Raw genomic sequence first — 22,249 nt, 5'->3', positions numbered from 1 at the left:
TATTATTATTATTATTATTATTATTGTTATTATTATTATTATTATTAGAGGGTATCTTACGATCAAGCCTCAGGTCTTAACCCTCTTGAGCAGCAGTTTTCAGAGGGGAAGGGAGCGGGGAAGGGGCTGCGGTGACCCCTGTTCCGGAGAGAAGGCATCTTGCTCTGGCATCTTTTTTAAAAAGAAAATGAGATGGATTAGCACAGGATAATTAGTACAATTATGCTATTGATGCAGAGAAGCAGCGTGGCTCAGTGGAAAGAGCCCGGCTTGGGAGTCAGAGGTCATGGATTCTAATCCCAGCCCCGCCAGTTGTCAGCTGTGTGATTTAGGGAAAGTCCCTTCTTCTCTGGGCCTCATTCATTCAATCGTATTTATTGAGCGCTTACTGTGTGCAGAGCACTGTACTAAGCGCTTGGGAAGTACAGGTTGGCAACATATAGAGACGGTCCCTACCCAACAGTGGGCTCACAGTCAGTTACCTCATCTGTGAAATGGGGATTAAGATCGTGAGTCCCATATGGGACAACCTGATCACCTTGTATCCGCCCCAGCGCTTAGAGCAGTGCTTTGCGCATAGCGCTTAACAAATACCATCATTATTATTATTATTATGCCTGTCTATGCTATTGATGCCTGGCTACTTGTTTTGTTTTGTTGTCTGTCTCCTCGCTTCTAGCTTGTGAGCCCGTTGGTGGGGAGGGATTGTCTCTCTTTGTTCTGAATTGTACTTTCCAAGCACTCAGTACAGTGCTCTGCACACAGTAAGTGCTGAATAAATGCGATTGAATGAATAAATGAATGAATGAAAGGAGCCCGTCAGTAAAGACCGCACATTTATTTGCCCACCGAGGTTTTTCCCAGGCACAATTGAGACAATTCTTAGTTGTGCAGTGTTCTTCAAATAATCAATCAGTGGTATTTATTGAGAGTCTATTTCACAAAGACCACTGTAGTAACCTATACCTAGAGTAACCTAGAATAACCTGAGAAGCAGCGTGGCTCAGTGGAAAGAGCCCGGGCTTGGGAGTCAGAGGTCGTGGGTTCTAATCCTGGCTCTGCCACTTGTCTGCTGTGTGACTTTGGGCAAGTCACTTCAATTCTCTGGGCCTCAGTTACCTCATCTGGAAAATGGGTATGAAGAGTGATTCCCCACAAGGGACAACCTGATAATCTTGTATTTACCCCAGTGCTTAGAACAGTGCTTGGCACATAGGAAGCACTTAACAAATGCCATCATCATTATTATTATTAACCTCTTGGCAGAGTAAAACAGAGAAAGTAGGCACAGCTCCTGCCCTCCCGGATCTTATAATAGTAATAATAATAATAATAATGGCATTTATTAAGCACTTACTATGTGCAAAGCACTGTTGTAAGCACTGGGGAGGTTACAAGGTGATCAGGTTGTCCCACGGGGGGCTCACAGTCTTCATCCCCATTTTACAGATGAGGTAACTGAGGCAATCTGAAAGTCAGTCAGTCATATTTATTGAGCGCCCAGTGGGTGAGAGCAGTGTACTAAGCACATGGGAGGGTGCAGTAAAACAATAGACAGACACATTCCCTGCCCACAGTGAGCTTACAGGCTTCTCTCCCCCTCCTCAAACTTCCCCTTGGATGCTCGTTAATAATAATAATAATGATAATAATAATAATGATGGTATTTGTTAAGCACTTACTATATGCCAAGCGCTGTTCTAAGCGCTGGGGTGTACAAGCTAATTAGTCATTCATTCAATCGTATTTATTGAGCACTTACTGTGTGCAGAGCACTGTACTAAGCACCTGGGAAGTGTAATTCGGCAACAAATAGAGACAATCCCTGCCCGCAACAGGCTCACAGTCTATGGAAACAGCACAGGCCTGGGGGTCAGAGGACCTGGATTCTAATCCCGGCTCTGCCGCTTGTCTGTCGCGTGACCTTGGGCAAGTCACTTCAGATAGGTTGGACGCAGCCCCTGTCCCACATGGGGCTCACAATCTTAACCCGCCAGTTTACAGATCAGGTCACTGAGGCCTAAGGTCCTACAGGACATGTAGCGGAGGCGGGATTAGAACCCAGGCCCTTCTGATTTCCAGGCCCGTGCTTATCTGTTAGGCCATGCTGCTTCCCTCATTATGATCGGGAAGCATATCAGCTAATTGTACACTCTCCCAAGTGCTTAGACCAGTGCCCTGCACATAATAAGTACTGAATAAGTACCATTGATTGATAAGTACCATTGAGCCCCTTCCTTCCTCTCCCCCTCGCCCCCCCTCCATCCCCCCATCTTACCTCCTTCCCTTCCCCACAGCACCTGTATATATGTATATATGTTTGTACATATTTCTTACTCTATTTATTTATTTATTTTACTTGTACATATCTATTCTATTTATTTTATTTTGGTAGTATGTTTGGTTTTGTTCTCTGTCTCCCCCTTTTAGACTGTGAGCCCAATGTTGGGTAGGAACTGTCTCTATATGTTGCCAATTTGTACTTCCCAAGCGCTTAGTACAGTGCTCTGCACATAGTAAGCGCTCAATAAATATGATTGATTGATTGTTACTCTATTTATTTATTTTACTTGTACATATCAATTCTATTTATTTTATTTTGTTAGTATGTTTGGTTTTGTTCTCTGTCTCCCCCTTTTAGACTGTGAGCCCACTATTGGGTAGGGACTGTCTCTAGATGTTGCCAACTTGTACTTCCCAAGCGCTTCGTACAGTGCTCTGCACACAGTAAGCGCTCAATAAATACGATTGATGATGATGATTGATTGAAATGCCAGTCTTTTTCCTGTCACTGAATTCTCAGCAAGGAGAAATTCCTTTCCATTGACTTGAAGGCACCCAATCGTTCCCTCCATCCTGCTTATCCTACTGTCTTTCCTCACGACACCCCATCTTATCCTCTCTATTCCTCTCCAGCCAGTTTGCTCCCTGCACCTCGTTCTAATCTTTCACAGTTTCCGCGGCGCTTGAGGAGGGGAGAGATGCGTTTTGGAAACTGATCCGGGTAACAGTATAAAGACTGAAATGGGAGAGGTTAGAAGCTGGGAGACTACTGAGGAGGCAGGTGTGACGAAGGAGTCTGCTGTGTGACCTTGGCCAAGTCACTTCACTTCCCTGTGCCTCAGTGACCTCATCTGGAAAATGGGGATTGAGACTGTGAGCTCCACATGGGACAGGGTCTGTGTCCAACCCGATTTGCTTGTATCCACCCCAGCGCTTAGTAGAGTGCCTGACACATAGTAAGCGCTTAACAAATAGCATAATTATTATTATTATTATTATTATAGAGCACGGGACTGGAAGTCAGGGGACCTGGGTTCAAATGTCAGCCCTGCCTCTTGTCTGTTGTGGGACCTTGGGCTAGTCACTTCACTGGGCAAGTCACTTCAGTTCCCTGTGGCTCACCTGTAAAATGGGGGTTAAGACTGCAATCCCATGTGGGACACGGACTGTGTCCAACCTGATTATCTTTTATCTACCCCAGTGCTCAGTATAGTGGCTGGCACAGAGTAAGTGCTTAGCAAATACCATTGAAAAAAAAAAAGTGTGAAATGACCTGGATGTGCTGTGGAAGAAGATTTGCAGGATTTAGTTATAGGTTGATTGTGAGTGTTTAAAAAGCAGCAAAAAAGTTAACAATCTTCCCCACCAGATTATAAAATCTCGAAGGCAGGGACGTTTAATCTCCCAAGCGTTTAATATGCACGCAGTAAGTGCTCAATAAATACCATCGGTGGATTGACGTGACACCAAGATGATGGGTTTCTGGGACAACAGAATATCTGGATCATCTTCCAGATGATCCAAGCTTGTCATTATGATCCAAGCTTGTCACACGGGAGACAAGTGGTGGAGGCAGGATTAGAACCCAGGTCCTCAGACTCCCAGGCCTGTGCTCTTTTCGTTAATAATAATAATGCTAATAATTGTGGTATTAGTTAAGTGCTTACTATGTACCAGGCACTATAATAAGCGCTGGGGTGGATACAAGCAAATCGGGTTGGACAGAGTACCTGTCCCATGTGAGGCATATGTATGTATATATGTATATATGTTCGTATGTACTTGTTACTCTATTTCTTTATTTTATTTGTACATATTTATTCTATTTATTTTATTTTGTTAATATGTTTTATTTAGTTCTCTGTCTCCCCCTTCTAGACTGTGAGCCCGCTGTTGGGTAGGGACCGTCTCTATACGTTGCCAACTTGGACTTCCCAAGCGCTTAGTACAGTGCTCTGCACACAGTAAGCGCTCAATAAATATGATTGACTGAATGAATGAATGAACGAATGAGGCTCACAGTCTCAATCGCCATTTCACAGATGAGGTCACTGAGGCCCAGAGAAGTGAAGTGACTTGCCCAAGGTCACACAGCAGACAATGATAATAATAAGTACGGCATTCGTTAAATGCTTTAACGCCCTAAAGGCCCTACTGAGAGCTCACCTCCTCCAGGAGGCCTTCCCAGACTGAGCCTCTTCCTTCCTCTCCCCCTCGTCCCCCTCTCCATCCCCCCCATCTTACCTCCTTCCCTTCCCCACAGCACCTGTTTATATGTATATATGTTTGTACATATTTGTTACTCTATTTATTTTACTTGTACATGTCTATTCTATTTATTTTATTTTGTGAGTATGTTTGGTTTTGTTCTCTGTCTCCCCCTTTTAGACTGTGAGCCCACTGTTGGGTAGGGACCGTCTCTAGATGTTGCCAACTTGTACTTCCCAAGCGCTTAGTACAGTGCTCTGCACACAGTAAGCGCTCAATAAATATGATTGATTGATTGATTGATTGATTGCTTACTACGTGCCAAGCACTGTTCTAAGTGCTGACAAGTGGCAGATCCGGGATTAGAACCCATGACCTTCACTGCTTCTGAATGATGGTGGCGACTGGAGCCCGATGGGAAACGGGGAGGCATTTGAGAGCCGAGGCAGAAACGGGGAGCTGACGTGGCTTGCCTCGCTCCACGCCAGATGAAGAGGAGGGGGAAGAGCCAGGAAACATCTGAGGAGCTCCGATTCCCGGCCTCGTGCCGCCTGCATTGTTCCCCTTTCCCATCCCGGCAGGCGGTGCGGTTTCCCTCCCGCGTTCCCGCCTTGGAACGGAGCCGTTGCTCCGCTTGCTGGGATTATTGTCCGGAGGCCCAGAAGCCTTTTCCAGGGGGAAGGCTCCGTGCCACATGCCAACCATGTGAGAGGCAGCGTGGCTCAGTGGAAAGAGCCCCGGCTTTGGAGTCAGAGGTCATGGGTTCGAATCCCGGCTCCGCCAACTGTCAGCTGGGTGACTTGGGGCAAGTCACTTCACTTCTCTGGGCCTCAGTTCCCTCATCTGTAAAATGGGGATTAAGACTGTGAGCCCCCTTGGGACAACCTGATCACCTTGTAACCTCGCCAGCGCTTAGAACAGTGCTGTGCACATAGTAAGCGCTTAATAAATGCCATTAAAAGAAAAAAAAAAACAGAGGGGAAACCATGCTGGCAATGAGCCACAGTCTCACCCTGGCAACGCCATCTCCGACGGTCGCTGCTCTGTTTGTTTTTTTTTTTTGTTTCTGGGAAGCAGCGTGGCCTAGTGAAAAGAACCCACCCCTCTGAGTCTGGGGACCTGGGTTTTAATCCCGGCCCTGCCACTCACCTGCCGTGGGACCTCGGGCGAGTCCCTTCGCTTCTCTGTGCCTCGGTTCCCTCATCATCTGCAAAATGGTGATTCAGTTCGGGTTCTCCCTCCTGTTTGGGCTGTGGGGCCTGATCATCTTGTGTATCTACCCCAGCACTTAGTAATAATAATAATAATAATAATAATAATAATAATAATGGCATTTATTAAGCACTTACTATGTGCAAAGCGCTGGGGAGGTTACAAGGTGATCGGGTTGTCCCACGGGGGCTCACAGTCTTCATCCCCATTTTACAGATGGGGGAACTGAGGCACAGAGAAGTTAAGTGACATGCCCAAAGTCACACAGCTGACAATTGGCGGAGCCGGGACTTGAACCCACGACCTCTGACTCCAAAGCCCAGGCTCTTTCCACTGAGCCATGCTGCTTCTTCATACAGTGCTCTGCACACAGTAAGCGCTCAATAAATACGATTGATTGATTGATTGATTGGCACATACTAAACACTTAAAAAATAACGACAGTTGGTATCATTATCATTATTTTCAGTTGACCTGGGTTCTAATCCCGGCTCTGCCACTTGTCTGCCGTGTGACCTTGGGCAAGTCACTTCGCTTCTCTGTACCTCAGTTACCTCCTCCGGAAAACAGGGATTCACTCATTCAATGGTATTTATTGAGCGCTTACCGTGTGCAGAGCACTGTACTAAGCGCTTGGGAAGGACAAATCGGCAACATATAGAGACGGTCCCTACCCAACAACGGGCTCAGAAACTGTTGGACTGTGTCCAACCCATCTTGTATTCACCCCAGTGCTTAGTACAGGGCGTGGCATATAGTAAGTGAGTAACAAATACTATTAAAAGAAGAAAAGTAAGGAAATTATTTGGGTTTCTTCAGCGGGCTGAGCACTGGTAGAGAGCAGAATGCACGGGATTCTTGGCTGGGATGGTTTCCCTGGCATCACCTGAGTGCAGCAGCGTGGCTCAGTGGCTAGAGCCCGGGCCTGGCGGTCAGAAGTCCTCATCCCGGCTCTGCCACTTGCCTGCTGTGTGACCTTGGTCAAGTCACTTCACTTCTCTGGGCCTCGGTGACCTCATCTGTCAAACGAGGTTTGCAATTGTGAGTCCCACGTGGGACAGGGACTGCGTCCAACCCGATTTGCTTGTATCCACCCCGGTGCCTGACAGCAGAGTAAGTGCTTAACAAATACCACAATTATTATTATTATTTCTTGGTCTTCCCAGTGCCCGGGAGCAGGAGAAGCCTGGCGTCCCACAGAGGGCAAGAGGAGGAATGGGAAGAGGATGGGTGGGTGGGTTTTCTCCGGCACATGGGTTTGGAAAGGCACAAAGCGACTTAGTTTCCGGGAGCCGGTTCGTCTGAATGCCGATCAAATAAGATATTTGGCGTGGAGTTCCCAGTTTGTGTCTTCTAGCTCCTCTGTAGTAATTACTAGCAATAATTATGGTATTTGTTAAGAGCTTACTCTGTGCCAAGCACTGTTCTAAGCACTGGGGTAGATACGAGTGAATGAGAGCAGACCGAGTCCCCGTCCCACCGTCCCTGGGTTCTAATCCTGGCTCCGCCACCGGACTGCTGCGTCACCTTGGGGCAAAAACGCTTCATTTCTCAGTTCCTCAGCTGTAAAACGGGGATTCAATACCTGTTCTCTCTCTTACTCAGTCCCCGTTTTACAGTGGAGAAACTGAGAAATGAAGCGAATTGCCAAAGGTGACAGAGCAGTCTGGTGGCAGAGCCAGAATTAGAACCCAGGTCCTCTGACCTCCAGGCCCGAGGCTCTTTCCACAATAATAATAATAATAATAATAATAATGGCATTTATTAAGCGCTTACTATGTACCAAGCACTGTTGGTGGGTGGGTTTTCTCCGGCACATGGGTTTGGAAAGGCACAAAGCGACTTAGTTTCCGGGAGCCGGTCCGTCTGAATGCCGAGCAAATAAGATATTTGATGTGGAGTTCCCGGTTTGTGTCTTCTAGCTCCTCTGTAGTAATTACTAGCAATAATAACGGTGTTTGTTAAGAGCTTACTCTGTGCCAAGCACTGTTCTAAGCACTGGGGTAGATACGAGTGAATGAGGTCGGACCGCGTCCCCGTCCCACCGTCCCTGGGTTCTAATCCTGGCTCCGCCACCGGACTGCTGCGTCACCTTGGGGGAAAAATGCTTCATTTCTCAGTTCCTCAGCTGTAAAATGGGGATTCAATACCTGTTCTCCCTCTTACTCAGTCCCCGTTTTACAGTGGAGGAACTGAGAAATGAAGCGATTTGCCCAAGGTGACAGAGCAGTCCGGTGGCAGAGCCAGGATTAGAACCCAGGTCCTCTGACCTCCAGGCCGAGGCTCTTTCCACTATAATAATAATAATAATAATGGCATTTATTAAGCGCCTAATATGTACCAAGCACTGTTCTAAGCGCTGGGGAGGTTACAAGGTGATCAGGTTGTCCCACGGGGGGGGGGGGGCTCACAGTCTTCATCCCCATTTTCCAGATGAGGGAACTGAGGACCAGAGAAGTGACTTGCCCAGAGTCACACAGCTGACACGTGGCAGAGCCTGGATTTGAACCCATGACCTATGACTCCAAAGCCCGGGCTCTTTCCACTGAGCTACGCTGCTTCTCACTAGGCTTCTTGCTCCCCCAAGCACAAGGTACAGTGCTCTGCAAGCAGTGGATGCTTAATAAATGGTATTGATTGATTGATTGATTAACTAGTAAAGAAGAGAAGGCTCGAATTCAAGTTTATTATGACTAATAATAGTGATAATAATGGCATTTATTAAGCGCTTACTATGTGCAAAGCACTGTTCTAAGCGCTGGGGAGTTTACAAGGTGATCAGGTTGTCCCACGGGGGGCTCACACTCCTAATCCCCATTTTACAGATGAGGTAACTGAGGCCCAGAGAAGTGAAGTGACTTGCCCAAAGTCCCACAGCTGACAAGTGGTGGAGCCGGGATTTGAACCCATGACCTCTGACTCCAAAGCCTGGGCTCTTTCCACTGAGCCATGCTGCTTCCCTAGTAAAGATAAGATTTACTATTCAGTCAACCCCGGGGTCAGTGGCGGCAGGAGAGGGGGTCCATATTATCATCCTCGTATTCACGGAGTACCTACCGAGTGCCGAGCACTGTACTGACTTCTTGGGAGAGTACAATTGAATTAATAGACAAGATTCCTTCCTTCGTGGAAGGTACAGACAAAGCATTTATTCCGGGCTCGATACAGTTCCTGTCCCGAACAGGACTAGCTACGGTCTAAGAGGACGGGTGAACGGAGAAGCAGCATGGCTCAGTGGAAAGAGCCCGGGCTTTGGAGTCAGAGGTCATGGGTTCAAATCCTGGCTCCACCAATTGTCAGCTGCGTGACTTCGGGCAAGTCACTTCACTTCTCTGGGCCTCAGGGACCTCATCTGTAAAATGGGGGTGAAGACTGTGAGCCCCCCCGTGGGACAACCTGATCACCTTGTAACCTCCCCAGCGCTTAGAACAGTGCTTGGCACATAGAAAGTGTGTAATAAATGCCATCATTATTATTATCATTATTATTATCATCCCCATTTTACAGGTCCAGGGAGGTGAAGGGACTTGCCCAAAGCCAGCGGCTGAGCGGACCCACGGCTGGCCAGAGGCAGAGCTGGGACTAGAATCCACATCTCCCAACTCCCAGAGCCATGCTTTTCCCATAAAACTGGGCTGTTTATTACTAGTATTATTATCATCATCATCATCAAGTCTAATCTGGCCTCAGTTTACCAGTGCCAGAGTAAATACAAGATCAGCAGTAATAATAATAATGCCCTTGTCCCGCGTGGGCTGGTGGCCTAGTTGATAGGCCTGGCCATCAGAAGGATCAGGGTTTTAATTCCACTTCTGCCACTTGTCAGCTGTATAGCCTGGGGCAAGTCACTTAACTTCTCTGGGCCTCAGTTCCCTCATCTGTAAAATGGGGATAAAGGCCACAAGCCCCACGTGGGACAGGGACTGTGTGCAACCCTATTAACTTGTGTCTTCCCCAGCACTTAGGAAAGTGCCTGGCACAAAGTAAGTGCTTAACAGCTACCACAGTTATTATCGTGCTGAGAAGCAGCGTGGCTCAGTGGAAAGAGCCCGGGCTTTGGAGTCAGAGGTCATGGGTTCGAATCCCGACTCCGCCACATGTCTGCAGTGTGACCTTGAACAAGTCACTTAACTTCTCCGAGCCTCAGTTCCCTCATCTGTAAAATGGGGATTAAGACTGCGAGCCCCACGCGGGACAACTTGATCACCTTGTATCCCCCCCCCAGCGCTTAGAACAGTGCTCTGCACATAGTAAGCGCTTAACAAATCAATCAATCGTATTTATTGAACGCTTACTGTGTGCAGAGCACTGTACTAAGTGCTTGGGAAGTACAAGTTGGCAACATCTAGAGACAGTCCCTACCCAACAGTGGGCTCACAGTCTAAAAGGGGGAGACAGAGAACAAGACCAAACATACTAACAAAATAAAATAAATAGAATAGATATGTACAAGTAAAATAAATAGAGTAATAAATATGTACAAACATATATACATATATACAGGTGCTGTGGGGAAGGGAAGGAGGCAAGATGGGGGGGGATGGAGAGGGGGATGAGGGGGAGAGGAAGGAAGGGGCATCATTATTATTATTACAAGTGCCATCATTATTATCATAATTATTATTGTTGTTACTGCTGTTCCCCTACAGGCCCGGCCCGGGATGCGACAGGCGTGATGGAGGTCGAATCTTCATACTCGGACTTCATTTCGTGCGACCGGACTGGCCGCAGAAACGCAGTGCCCGACATCCAAAGCGGCGCGGAGGCGGCGAGCGTGAGGAAGCTGGCCGGGGACCTGGGGGACTTGGCACTTGAGGCAGCTGGTCAGTCGGGGCGCTTGCCCCCAACCCCCCGGGGTCAGTGGTCCAGATCAACAGCTTCGTCCCCCAGCCCCCTCAATATTCGTGTCTCGGGGCGGCGGCGGATCTTTAAATCATCTAGACACATCTACATACATCCCTGTCTCTCTCTATATAATAATAATAATGATGACGGTATTTGGTAGGCGCTTACTATGTGCAAAGCACTGTTCTAAGCACTGGGGAAGTTACAAGGTGATCAGGTTGTCCCACGGGGGGCTCACAGTCTTCATCCCCATTTGACAGATGAGGTCACTGAGGCCCAGAGAAGTGACTTGCCCAGGGTCACACAGCTGACAATTGGCAGAGTCAGGATTTGAACCCATGACCTCTGACTCTATATATACCCCCCCATATATATATATATATATATATATATATATATATATATATATATATGTATGTATATGTGTGTATATATATATATACACGCACATGCACACGCACATATACACACACACATATATACACATATATACATATATATATGTATATACACATATATACATATATATATACACACATATATACATATATATGTATATACACATATATACATATATATGTATACATATATATGACTCTATATATACCTGTATATATATATATGTGTTTGTACATATTTATTACTCAGTTTTACTTGTACATATTTATTCCATTTATTTTATTTTGTTAATATGTTTTGTTGTCTGTCTCCCCCTTCTAGACTGTGAACCCGCTGTTGGGTAGGGACCTTCTCTAGATGTTGCCGACTTGTACTTCCCAATTGCTTAGTACAGTGCTCTGCACACAGTAAGCGCTCAATAAATACGACTGAGTGAATGAATCCTCATCCCCACCTTTGGGGAGGGTTTCACCGGAGTCGCCGGGAGCCCCCCTCAGCTCCCTCAGGCCTCCCAACACCCGAGGACAATTGCGGGCTTGGCCAAATCTTGGGGTGGCCATCTGCGTGACCCGCTGAGACCCGGCCAACCTCTGAGAAGGTTCTCATCAGGATTTTTTTGGAAAAAATGATATTTGTTAAGTGGTTACTATGTGCCATGCACTGTTCTAAGCGCCAGGGGAGAGACAAGCTAATCAGGTTGGACACAGTCCCTGTCCCACAAGGGGCTTGTAGTCGTAATCTCCATTTTACAGATGAGGGAACTGAGGCACAGAGAAACGAAGTGACTTGCCCAAGGTCACCTCGTAGACAAGTGGCAGAGCCGGGATTAGAACCAAGGTCCTTCCGACGCCCAGGCCTGTGCTCGATCCACTAGGCCATATTCCTATTACTACTAATAATACTGATATTTGTTAAGCGCTCATTCTGTGCCAGGCGCTGTACTAAGCGCTGGAGCAAATACAAGCTAATCGGGATAGACACAATCCATGTCCCGCATGGGGCTCCCAGTCTTAATCTCCATTTGACAGACGAGGGAACTGAGGCCCAGAGGATAATAATAATAATAATGCTGGTATTTGTTAAGCGCTTACTATGTGCCAAGCACTGTTCTAAGCTCTGGGGTGGATACAAGGTAATTAGGTTGTCCCACATAGGGCTCACAGTCTTAATCCCCATTTTCCAGATGAGGGAACTGAGGCACAGAGAAGTTAGGTGACTTGCCCAAAGTCACACCTGACTAGTGGGGGAGCCAGGATTAGAGACTTTTTCAAGGTCCCACAGCAGACGAGTGGCGGAGCCGGGATTAGAACCCAGGTCTTTGATTCCCAGGCCCGGGCTCAATCCACTAAACCACACTAACGCTTTTCAGGGAAGGGATGACTAGCGTCGCACCCATCCCAGGAAGCTGCAGCGGACCAGAGGGGCAGGAGAGCTGGGAGAAATCCGCCCCACCCTCGTGGATGCTCCCCAAGCCTCCATTTGGGAATTCCAGGTCATCCACGGCCGGCCCTCCTCTTAACTTGGCGGGAGAGAGGGAGAGGCCTTGAGGAGGCACTAAAGGATGTTCTCCCGTCCGCCCTCCCTTTCCTCCTGTCTTCCCACAGAAGGTCAGGCCGAGGCGAGCGCAGCCGACAAGGAGGCGGGAGCCAGCCCCGAGGGAAGCGAGGGTACCACGGCGTCCTGAGGGCCCTCTTTCGCCTGCCCGGGAAGAGGAAGAATGACCCACAGGGACCACCCAGGACAATAGCTGTCCCCACCCGCCGTTCCCGACCCCGCGGGCTCCTTCGCCCGAGCGCTGGACTGGCACGATGGGCTGGCAGTCCCGAGACACCGCAGCCGGGGCGGGCCGGGAGACCCCGCCGACGAGACGCGGCCACCGACATCTCCCAAGGACTGTCTCCTCCGCCCACCCACGGGCCGCCGCGGCCCGCAGGAGGCCGGCCGAGCGGGGCGGCCCGCCCCCGGGACTCGCCCCGAGGTGACCCCGTGCCCGTGTCCATCCCGGCCCCTTCTCCGTCTCCACCATGGCAACCCAATCCGTTATTTATTGTGGGGTCCGCCGTCCGGCCAGGCTAGCTCCTCCTTCCCACCCTCCCACCAGAGGTAGGAGAAGACAGCCTGAAAGCGACCCTTCCAAGCTCGAGGCCCGGGGCCAGGAGCCTATTCCCTGCCGGGAATCGAGATCCAGGGCAAGGGTGTCTCCCGACTCCAGCCCCCAACCGGTCACTGCCACCCCGACAGAATCCCCGGGCCTCCTCGGCTCCTCTTCCCTTCCTTTTTTAAACTTTTAGACTTTTGAGATACCGAAATCGGGATTTTTTCCTTTGGTTTTTTTCCAGGCGGGCGGGAGGGAGGCGGCGGAAGAGGCGCGCTCCGTGTTTTTGACGCCGTTTTCGGATAAACTCTTTGATCTTCTATGCAGCTCAGAGATTCTCAGTTCCTTTCTCACGGGAAGTGTTCCGTGCTAAAAAACCTTCAGATTGACTCTCCGCCCTTTCGTCACAGATAAACGAATCCGGCCACCCGGCGAATAAATCCAGATGTTTGTGTGATCAGTCCTGGAGGCCATTCTTTTCCCCTTAAAGTGCGAGATGAGGGAATGGCGAGGTCAACCCGAAGCGGGCAGAGAAAGCGGTTGGAAGACCCGGCTCTTCTGCGCCCGGTCCTGAAACTCCCCAGCCTGAGCCCGGCGGATTGTGGAGAAAGGGCAGGCGGCCCCAGGATTGTGCCTTCCACCATAGACGGGGGAGAATCGGTTTGTTTTTTTCCTCTCTAGCTTTCCTCCACAAACCCTGCAATCAATCACCTTGGGCTTTGAGGCCCCTCGGCTGCTCGGGAGGTGAGATTGCGTGTTCAAGTGTTCCACCACTTGCCTGCCGTGTGACTTTGGGAAAGTCATTTTGCTTCTGTGGGTCTCAGTGACCTCATCTGTAAAATGGGGAATGAGACTGTGAACCCCACATGGAACAGGGACTATGTCCAACCTGATTAGCTTGTCTCTCCCCTGGCACTTAGAATGGGGCCTGGCACATAGTAAGTGCTCAACAAATACCATAATTATTATTATTGAGAGGGCTCCTGGGGGCATGGGAGCACTGTTTCTCAGGTGCCCCATCAAGATCAGCCTGGCTCTTAAAGTGTTCCTTGACTCAGCTTATTTCCCCCATCCTATTTTTCCTGTTTAACCTTTACCCTTGCCACTTCACCCCCTAAGCACCTAAGTATTCATCCTTCTGTTGCCCCCTGCCCACCTTTAATTTATTTTTGTGTCTGTTTCCCCTACATTGTAAACTCCTCGAGGGCAGGGACCCTGTGTCCTTGTGAGGGCTTGGGAGAGTACAGTTAGAGAATGTAGACACAATACCGGCCTACTTAATTGTACTCTCCCAAAGCGTAGTACAGTGCTCCACACCCAGTTGGGCACTCAATAAATACCCAAATGAACTGGCATTTCTCCCTCCTGACCTCTGTGCTGGAGATCTGCAAGTTTCTCCAGGCCCCAGGGTGGGTCTCCGGCAGTCTCTCTCTCTCTTTCTCCCCCTTCTCCCTCCCTCTTGGCTCGGTGGTGGTGGTGGTGGTGAATGGGAGTGTCTGTCTACACTTTGGCTGCAGGCAGAAGTTCTTTGCTTTTGGGCGATGGCCCGGCCACGAGATAGCGGGCAGAGCAGCTGATTATGACCCGGGGGACAGCAGATTACGGTATTATCCCGAAGCTTGCAGCTCAAATCAAGATTAAAGTTGCCTGCTGATTCCAAAGGAATCAAGATTAGGGAAAGTTGCCTACTGATTCCAAAGGGTTTCTCTGTGGTCACCACCATCTCTTCTCTCACTGCAAAGGGTTCCGGGTGGGAGAGTATTAATTGCGGTATTTGGTAAGCGCTTACTATGTGCCAGGCACTGTATTCAGTGCCGGGGCAGATGCAAGATAATTGGGTTGGGAGAGTATTAATTGTGGTATTTGGTAAGCGCTTACTATGTGCCAGGCACTGTATTCAGTGCTGGGGCAGATGCAAGATAATTGGTTTGGGAGAGTATAAATTGTGGTATTTGGTAAGCACTTACTATGTGCCAGGCAGTGTATTCAGCGCCGGGGCAGATGCAAGATAATTGGGTTGGGAGAGTATTAATTGTGGTATTTGGTAAGCGCTTACTATGTGCCAGGCACTGTATTCAGTGCCGGGGCAGATGCAAGATAATTGGGTTGGGAGAGTATTAATTGTGGTATTTGGTAAGCGCTTACTATGTGCCAGGCACTGTATTCAGTGCTGGGGCAGATGCAAGATAATTGGGTTGGGAGAGTATTAATTGTGGTATTTGGTAAGCGCTTACTATGTGCCAGGCACTGTATTCAGCACTGGGGCAGATGCAAGATAATTGGGTTGGGAGAGTATTAATTGTGGTATTTGGTAAGCGCTTACTATGTGCCGGGCACTGTATTCAGCGCCGGGGCAGATGCAAGATAATTGGGTTGGGAGAGTATTAATTGTGGTATTTGGTAAGCGCTTACTATGTGCCAGGCACTGTATTCAGCGCTGGGGCAGATGCAAGATAATTGGGTTGGGAGAGTATTAATTGTGGTATTTGGTAAGCGCTTACTATGTGCTAGGCACTGTATTAAGCACCGGGGCAGATGCAAGATAATCAGGTTGGACAAAGTCTCTGCCTCAGATAGGGCTCACAGTCTTCATCCCCATTTTACAGATGAGACAACTGAAGCATAGAGGAAGTGAAGTGACTGGCTCAAGGTCACAAGGCAGACAAGTGGCAGAGCTGGGATTAGAACCCAGGTCCTAATTAGAACCCAGAATAGGCTTGGACAGAGGGTGGGGTGAGTAAAAAAGAGGAGGTCTCAGCCACAGAATTGAGCGGGTGAGATGGGTGTATTTTTCTCTCAAATGTTAACCCCTAGGCTAGAATGTAAACTCCATCGTGTCTCACAGTAGGATTTATTGGTGCAGGGCATTTTTCTAAACACTTGGAAAGCAGAGGACAAAGACGTGACCTATGGGTTGCCTACAAGTTGCTTCCACATGAGAAACTGCGTGGGTAGAGCCCGGGCTTGGGAGTCTGAAGGACTTGGGTTCTAATCCCTGCTCTGCCACCTGTCTGCTGTGTGCCCTTGGGCAAGCAACTTCACTTCTCTGGGCCTCAGTTACCTCACCTGGAAAATGGGGATGGACAGTGAGAGCCCCTTGGGGGACAGGGACTGTGTCCAACCTGATTAACTTGTATCTACCCCAGCAATTAGAACAGTGCTTGGCACATAGTAAGCATTTAACAATTACTATAATTATTATTATTTTTCCGGGTTAATGGGGGAAAGAAATGTATTTTCCTAATTCCGCTGGGCTCCTCAAACACCACGCCGTAGCCACTTGATGACTACTGCTGCTTGGGAGGAGGCGGCGGCGGCAACTGAGGTCGTGGAGGGAGGCAGTTGGCCTGCAAGAGGGGCGTTTCAGCTGAAGTGAAAAGCTTCACGGGCCCGCGAGTCCGAGGCCATGGGTTCTAATCCCTGCCCCACCACATACCTGCTGTGTGACCCTGGACAAGTCACTAAACTGCTCTATGCCTCGCTTGCCTCATGGGTAAAATGAGGATTAAGACTAAGTGACCTCATCTGTAAAATGGGGATTCAGACTGTGAGCCCCATGTGGGACAACCTGATAACCTTGTTTCTATCCCAGTGCTTAGAACAGTGCTCAGCACATAGTAAGAGCGCTTACCATTGTACAAATACCATTCATTCATTGTCGTATTTATTGAGTGCTTACTGTGTGCAGAGCACTGTACTAAGCGTTTGGGAAAATACCGCTGTTATTATGAAGACTGTGCCCTACCCAATTAACTTTAATTAAAGTTAATTTAATTAAATTTAAATTTAATTTAATTAATTAATTAATTAATCTAGCCCAGTGTTAACGGTGCCCAGCACATAAAACAAAAAGGTGCCGTCCAAACTTGGTGAAACCCAGACCCATTCTGAAAGCCAGATCTGTTCCTTGGGCTGTTGGACCAGGATAATCGGAAGTCTAAGGGGCGAAAGGAAAACGGGACCAAGCGCAACAAGCAGCAAAACACATCGCACTGGGGCCTCTCAACTATGCAACTATCACCCACGCGTCAGTCCTTTTGGGCCCACTCAGATCCGTAAGTAAAACTCCCTGGCAGCGGTGCCGTGTTTGAAGATGGACAACCATAAACCCACAACACACACACACACACACACACACACACACAAACACCCCCCCAGTCCCAGACCAACAACAGCACCACACATCCCCTCGCACCGTTATGGCAATAACCTGCCGACACGCTTCCTCTAGCTACTGATTTTCCTTTACTGAGCTGCAGATTCTTTTTGGACCCACACAGCTTCCCACGGTGATTGGCAAGGCCTTGAGGGTACAAGAAAGGTTGTGCGTATTGAATAGCTGAGGCAGGAGGAGGAGGGAGTGTGTGCCCACGGTGGGCGAGAAATTAGAGCCAGCGAGAAACCGACGTCTGCTGCGCTGATCCAGAACAATCACCCGATTGCAGAGAAGAACGCTACCCACCACCGCGCCCTGTTTCTGAAGATCACCCCCCGGTCATTAAAGCGGTCCGGCGACGGGGGAGAAGAAGCCTTCGTCCTCTTCAGCCTCGGGAGGTGTCTCCCGTCTCAATCCTGCATCCAGAGACCCAGAGTTAGGGACCTCTAGGAAAAGTCTGCATCCCGTTAGCCCTTCCTCCACAGGTCTGAGGGTCCTACAGTGACGGTATTTGTTAAGGTCTTACTGCGTGTCAGGTGCTGTCCTGAGCGCTGGGGGAGATAATAATAATAATAATAATAATGGCATTTGCTAAGCGCTTACTATGTGCAAAGCACTGTTCTAAGCGCCGAATACAAGCTAATAGATACAAGCTAATCGGGTTGGACACGGTCCCGGTCGCACGAGGGGCTCACATCTTAATTCCCATTTTGCAGGTGAGGTGACTGAGGCCCAGAGAAATGAAGTGACTTGCCCTGGGTCCCACAGCAGACAAGCGGCAGAGCCGGGACTAGAACCCAGGTCCTTCTGGCTCTCAGCCCCATGCTCTACCCACTAGGCCATGCTGGGTCCCGGGATCCTCGCTTGTACATTTTTTTTTTCTGCAGGGGAACACGGGAGCCCAGAGAGGGAAAGCGCTTAGCTGGGGTTATCATTCATTCAATCGTATTTATTGAGCGTTTACTGTGTTCAGAGCACTGTACTAAGCACTTGGTAGAGTAAAATACAACAACAAACAGACGTATTCCCCGCCGCAACGAGCTCACGATCTAGAGAAGCAGCGTGGCTCGCTGGAAAGAGCCCGGGCTTTGGAGTCAGAGGTCAAGGGTTCAAACTCCAGCTCCACCAACTGTCAGCTGTGTGACTTTGGGCAAGTCACTTCTCTGGGCCTCAGTTACCTCATCTGTAAAATGGGGATTAAGACCATGAGCCCCCCCCGTGGGACAACCCGATCACCTTGTAACCTCCCCAGCGCTTAGAACAGTGCTTTGCATGTAGTAAGCGCTTAATAAATGCCATTTTTATTATTATTATTAGAGAGCCAGAACGGACCAGCACAAGAACTTCCAGTCCTTGAGCCTGCAAACTTCCGGTGGGAACCGGGACGTCGGGAACTTTGAAGGGGCGGGGAGGGGATGAGGGGGCAGATCCGTACCTCGGGGTGGGGAGGACCGCTTCAGAGCTGAGGGGAGGATCAGATGGTCGTGCCAGGGGGCAGCCCGTAGGCCTTGTACAACTGCTCCACCAGGGCAGCCTTCTCCTGCTCAGGAAGGAAGCTGGATTTGGCCGCGTTGATGTTCTGGGGGAGGAGACGAGGCCGACAGTGAGAGGGAGAAACCAAGGAGGAGTAGGCGGGTCCATCTTGGGGGAAACGGACCCGAATGGGCCTGAGGGAAAGGACAGAGAGAGGAGAGGAGAGACGGAGGCACAGCTAGGAGGCTGGCGGGGGAGCTGGGGAGCAGAGCAGATAAGTAAGGGGAGGCCCGGTGGCGATGAGCCTTGACGCCAATCGGGAGGAGTTTGCATTTGATGTGGAGAGGCACAGGGAGCCGGGAAAGGATCTTGAGGAGAAGAGAGATGGAGGCCAAGCGACGCTTCGGGAAGATGATCTGGAGAGCGGCAGCTTCCCTGTCGCCAAGATCGGAGGAGAGAGAGGCTGGAGGCTGGGAGACCAGAGAGGAGGTTAATGCAGTAGTCTAGCCGCGGCAAAATCAGAGCCGGTGCTAAAGTGGGAGCCGCGTGGGAGGAGAGGAAGACACGGGCCTGGCAGAGCCGGGGTGGGAAGAACCGCTAGGATTTGGCAGCGGACTGAAAGTGAGAGTTGAACGACAGCTAAGTGTCAGCCGTATTTATTGACCGCTTATTGGGTGCAGAGCGCTATACTAAGTGCTTGGGAGAGTACAATATAAAAATATAACAAACACATTCCCTGCCCACAAAGAGTTTACGGTCTAGAGGGGGCTTACGCTTACAGCAAGGTGGCAGTTGCTGGGATTGGAGAATGGCGAGACGTCGTCGACGGGGATGGGGAAGTTGGGGGTGGAATGGGCGGGGTCCCCGACGATGACCGGGAAGGGGGCTGCGGGGGAACGGGGCAGGCCGGCCTCCAGGGTGAGGCCCCGGCAGTACCTCCGCCGCCACTGTCCCCCAACTTACCAGCCTCATAAACTCCTCCTCGGTGAAGTTCAAGGCCTTGGTGATCCGGTATTCAGTGTCAATGGTGGACTTGAAGATGAGAGGGTCGTCGGTGTTGAGGGAGTAGTTGGCTTTATCGTTCTTCAATCTGGGGGACAGGCAGGAAGGGGAAATCGGGAGGACAGAGGGTTAAGTTGTATCTTGGGGACACAAACTCCCCAAATTGGGGAAACAGGATTCCATTTTAGCTCAGTCCAACTCGGGACTCTCAGCTGGGGCTCTCTCCCCACTATCTCCAATCAATTAGTGGTACTTACTGAGTGCCTACTATGTGTACAGCACTGTGCTAAGTGCCTGGGAGAGCTCAATACAGATGGCAGAGTGGCTTCCTGCCCTCAAAGAGCTTACAAGAGACTAGGTGGGAGCAGGGACCCAACATTCTGACGAAACAAGTAATGATTGTAATAACTGTGGTACCCGTCTTACTACGTGCCAAGCACTGTGCTAAAGGTAAATGCAGATACAGTCTGCGGGGTTCACAGTCTAAGGGGGGGGAAGAAAGGTGTTTAATCTGTTTTACAGATGAGAAAACCGAGGCACAGAGCAGGGTGAACTTGGCCAAGGCCCAGGCCAGGCAAGGAGCGGAGCTGGGATTAGAACGTGTGGTGCAGTGGGTAGAGTCAGAAGGTCATGGGTTCTAATCCCGCTCCGCCATTTGTCTGTGTGACCTTGGGCAAGTCACTTCGCTGCTTTGTGCCTCATCTACAAAATGGGGATTATAGGCTGCGAGGCCCATGGGGGACAGAGACTATGCTCAACCCGATAAGGTTGGATCTTTTAGATCTTTTAGACTGTGAGCCCACTATTGGGTAGGGACTGTCTCTATATGTTGCCAACTTGGACTTCCCAAGCGCTTAGTACAGTGCTCTGCACACAGTAAGCGCTCAATAAATACGATTGATGATGATGATGATCTACCCCAGTGCTTAGTACAGTGCCTGGCACATACCAAGCATTTAACAGATACAATAAAAAAAAGGAGGGGGCGTCTGGTCTGAGGTCCAGGCCCAGGAGGAGGCCGCGGAGGGGGCGGGCGCTGCCGAGCTCACCTGATGACAGGGTGTTTGGAGAAATCCGGGTCACAGGCTCCGGTCAGGTGGCTGGACCACGGGCAGATCTGTGGGAGAGAGGACACGCTGCTGAATCCAGAGGAAGGCCCAACTGCCCCGGGATCGCATCCTTGACTCTGAGGATCTACGCGTCCAAGCCCCAGCCCCTGAGGCTAGCACGGCGTCCGGCCCCAGGGCCGGCACGCTATCCATCGCCCGGTCTAATGCCCAGGTGAGCGCTGCGGATGATGAATGTAGCTGACCCAAAATGGCACTTAAAAATAATAATTATGGTATTTGTTACTACGTGCCAAGCACTCTACTAAACACCACAATAATTAATAATTATGGTATTTGTTAAGCACTTACTTGGTGCCAGGCACTCTGCTAAACACCGGGATGGATACAAACCAATTGGTTTGGACACAGTCCCTGGCCCACGTGGGGCTCCCGATAATAATAATTATGGTATTTGTTGGCTTACTATGTGCCGTGCACTGTTCTAAGCGCCGGGATAGATACAAGGTAATCAGTTTGTCCCGCGTGGGGCTCACAGTCTCAATCCCCATTTTACAGATGAGGGAACTGAGGCCCAGAGAAGTTAAATGACTTGCCCCAGGTCACACAGCCGACACGTGGCGGAGCTGGGATTAGAACCCACGACCTCCGACTCCCAAGCCCGGGCTCCTGCCACTAGGCCGCGCTGCTTCTCTAGCAGTCTCAAACCCCATTTTACAGATGAGGTAACTGAGGTCCAGAGAAGTGAAGTGACTTGTCCAAAGTCAATCAATCAATCAATCGTATTTATTGAGTGCTTACTGTGTGCAGAGCACTGTACTAAGCGCTTGGGAAGTACAAGTTGGCAACATTTAGAGACAGTCCCTACCCAACAGTGGGCTCACAGTCTAAAAGGGGGAGACAGAGAACAAAACCAAACACACTAACAAAATAAAATAGAATAGATATGTACAGATAAAATAAATAAATAGAGTAATAAATATGTACAAACATATATACAGGTGCTGTGGGGAAGGGAAGGAGGTAAGATGGGGGGATAGAGAGGGGGACGAGGGGGAGAGGAAGGAAGGGGCTCAGTGTGGGAAGGCCTCCTGGAGGAGGTGAGCTCTCAGTAGGGCCTTGAAGGGAGGAAGAGAGCTAGCTTGGCGGATGGGCAGAGGAAGGGCATTCCGGGCCCGGGGGATGACGTGGGCCGTCACACAGCAGACCAGCGGTGGAGCCGGGATTACTGGGATCCGGGCCTCGCCGCCTTGTGTTCGAGGACTGTGGAAGAGCCCCCTACAATCCCCTCTCCACGGCGGGCGCTCCCCGGTGGAGGGGGCAGAAGACAAGTGTGTTGAGGGGCCGGAGGGCAGCTCACAGCTGCCTGCAGCCCTGGTTAGGCTCTTTTAGACTGTGAGCCCACTGTTGGGCAGGGACCGCCTCTATATGTTGCCAACTTGGACTTCCCAAGCGCTTAGTACAGTGCTCTGCACACAGTAAGCGCTCAATAAATACGATTGATGCTGA

The 22,249-nt window shown here is 49.8% G+C and overlaps 2 protein-coding genes across 8 annotated transcripts in view; one reads left to right on the top strand and one right to left on the bottom strand.

The window, feature by feature from the left end:
- Nucleotides 1-13,499, top strand: part of PKIG (cAMP-dependent protein kinase inhibitor gamma) — a 95,873-nt gene extending 82,374 nt beyond the window's left edge. For 5 of the 7 annotated variants that reach the window (XM_038750263.1, XM_038750266.1, XM_038750264.1 and 2 more), the window contains 2 exons: nt 10,353-10,559; nt 12,552-13,499. In XM_038750263.1, the coding sequence (XP_038606191.1) occupies nt 10,379-10,559; nt 12,552-12,631 (261 nt within the window). In that variant the 5' untranslated portion in view covers nt 10,353-10,378 and the 3' untranslated portion in view covers nt 12,632-13,499. Of the gene's footprint in view, nt 1-10,352; nt 10,560-12,551 lie in introns of those variants that run through there. The other 2 variants (XM_038750268.1, XM_038750262.1) reach the window with 2 other exon arrangements.
- A 3,769-nt stretch (nt 13,500-17,268) lies between these two features.
- Nucleotides 17,269-22,249, bottom strand: part of ADA (adenosine deaminase) — a 32,009-nt gene continuing 27,028 nt past the window's right edge. Inside the window, exons 9-12 of the mRNA XM_038750509.1 lie at nt 20,723-20,790; nt 19,635-19,761; nt 18,634-18,777; nt 17,269-17,614 (exon numbers count right to left, since the gene is read on the bottom strand). Of these exons, the coding sequence (XP_038606437.1) occupies nt 18,673-18,777; nt 19,635-19,761; nt 20,723-20,790 (300 nt within the window). The 3' untranslated portion in view covers nt 17,269-17,614; nt 18,634-18,672. The remainder of the gene's footprint in view (nt 17,615-18,633; nt 18,778-19,634; nt 19,762-20,722; nt 20,791-22,249) is intronic.

Source organism: Tachyglossus aculeatus, chromosome 8 (genome assembly GCF_015852505.1).
Source record: "Tachyglossus aculeatus isolate mTacAcu1 chromosome 8, mTacAcu1.pri, whole genome shotgun sequence".
In the NCBI taxonomy this organism is placed as follows: Eukaryota; Metazoa; Chordata; class Mammalia; order Monotremata; family Tachyglossidae; genus Tachyglossus; species Tachyglossus aculeatus.
Note: the sequence above shows the minus strand (reverse complement) of the source record. Positions and strands in the feature narration are given on the sequence as shown.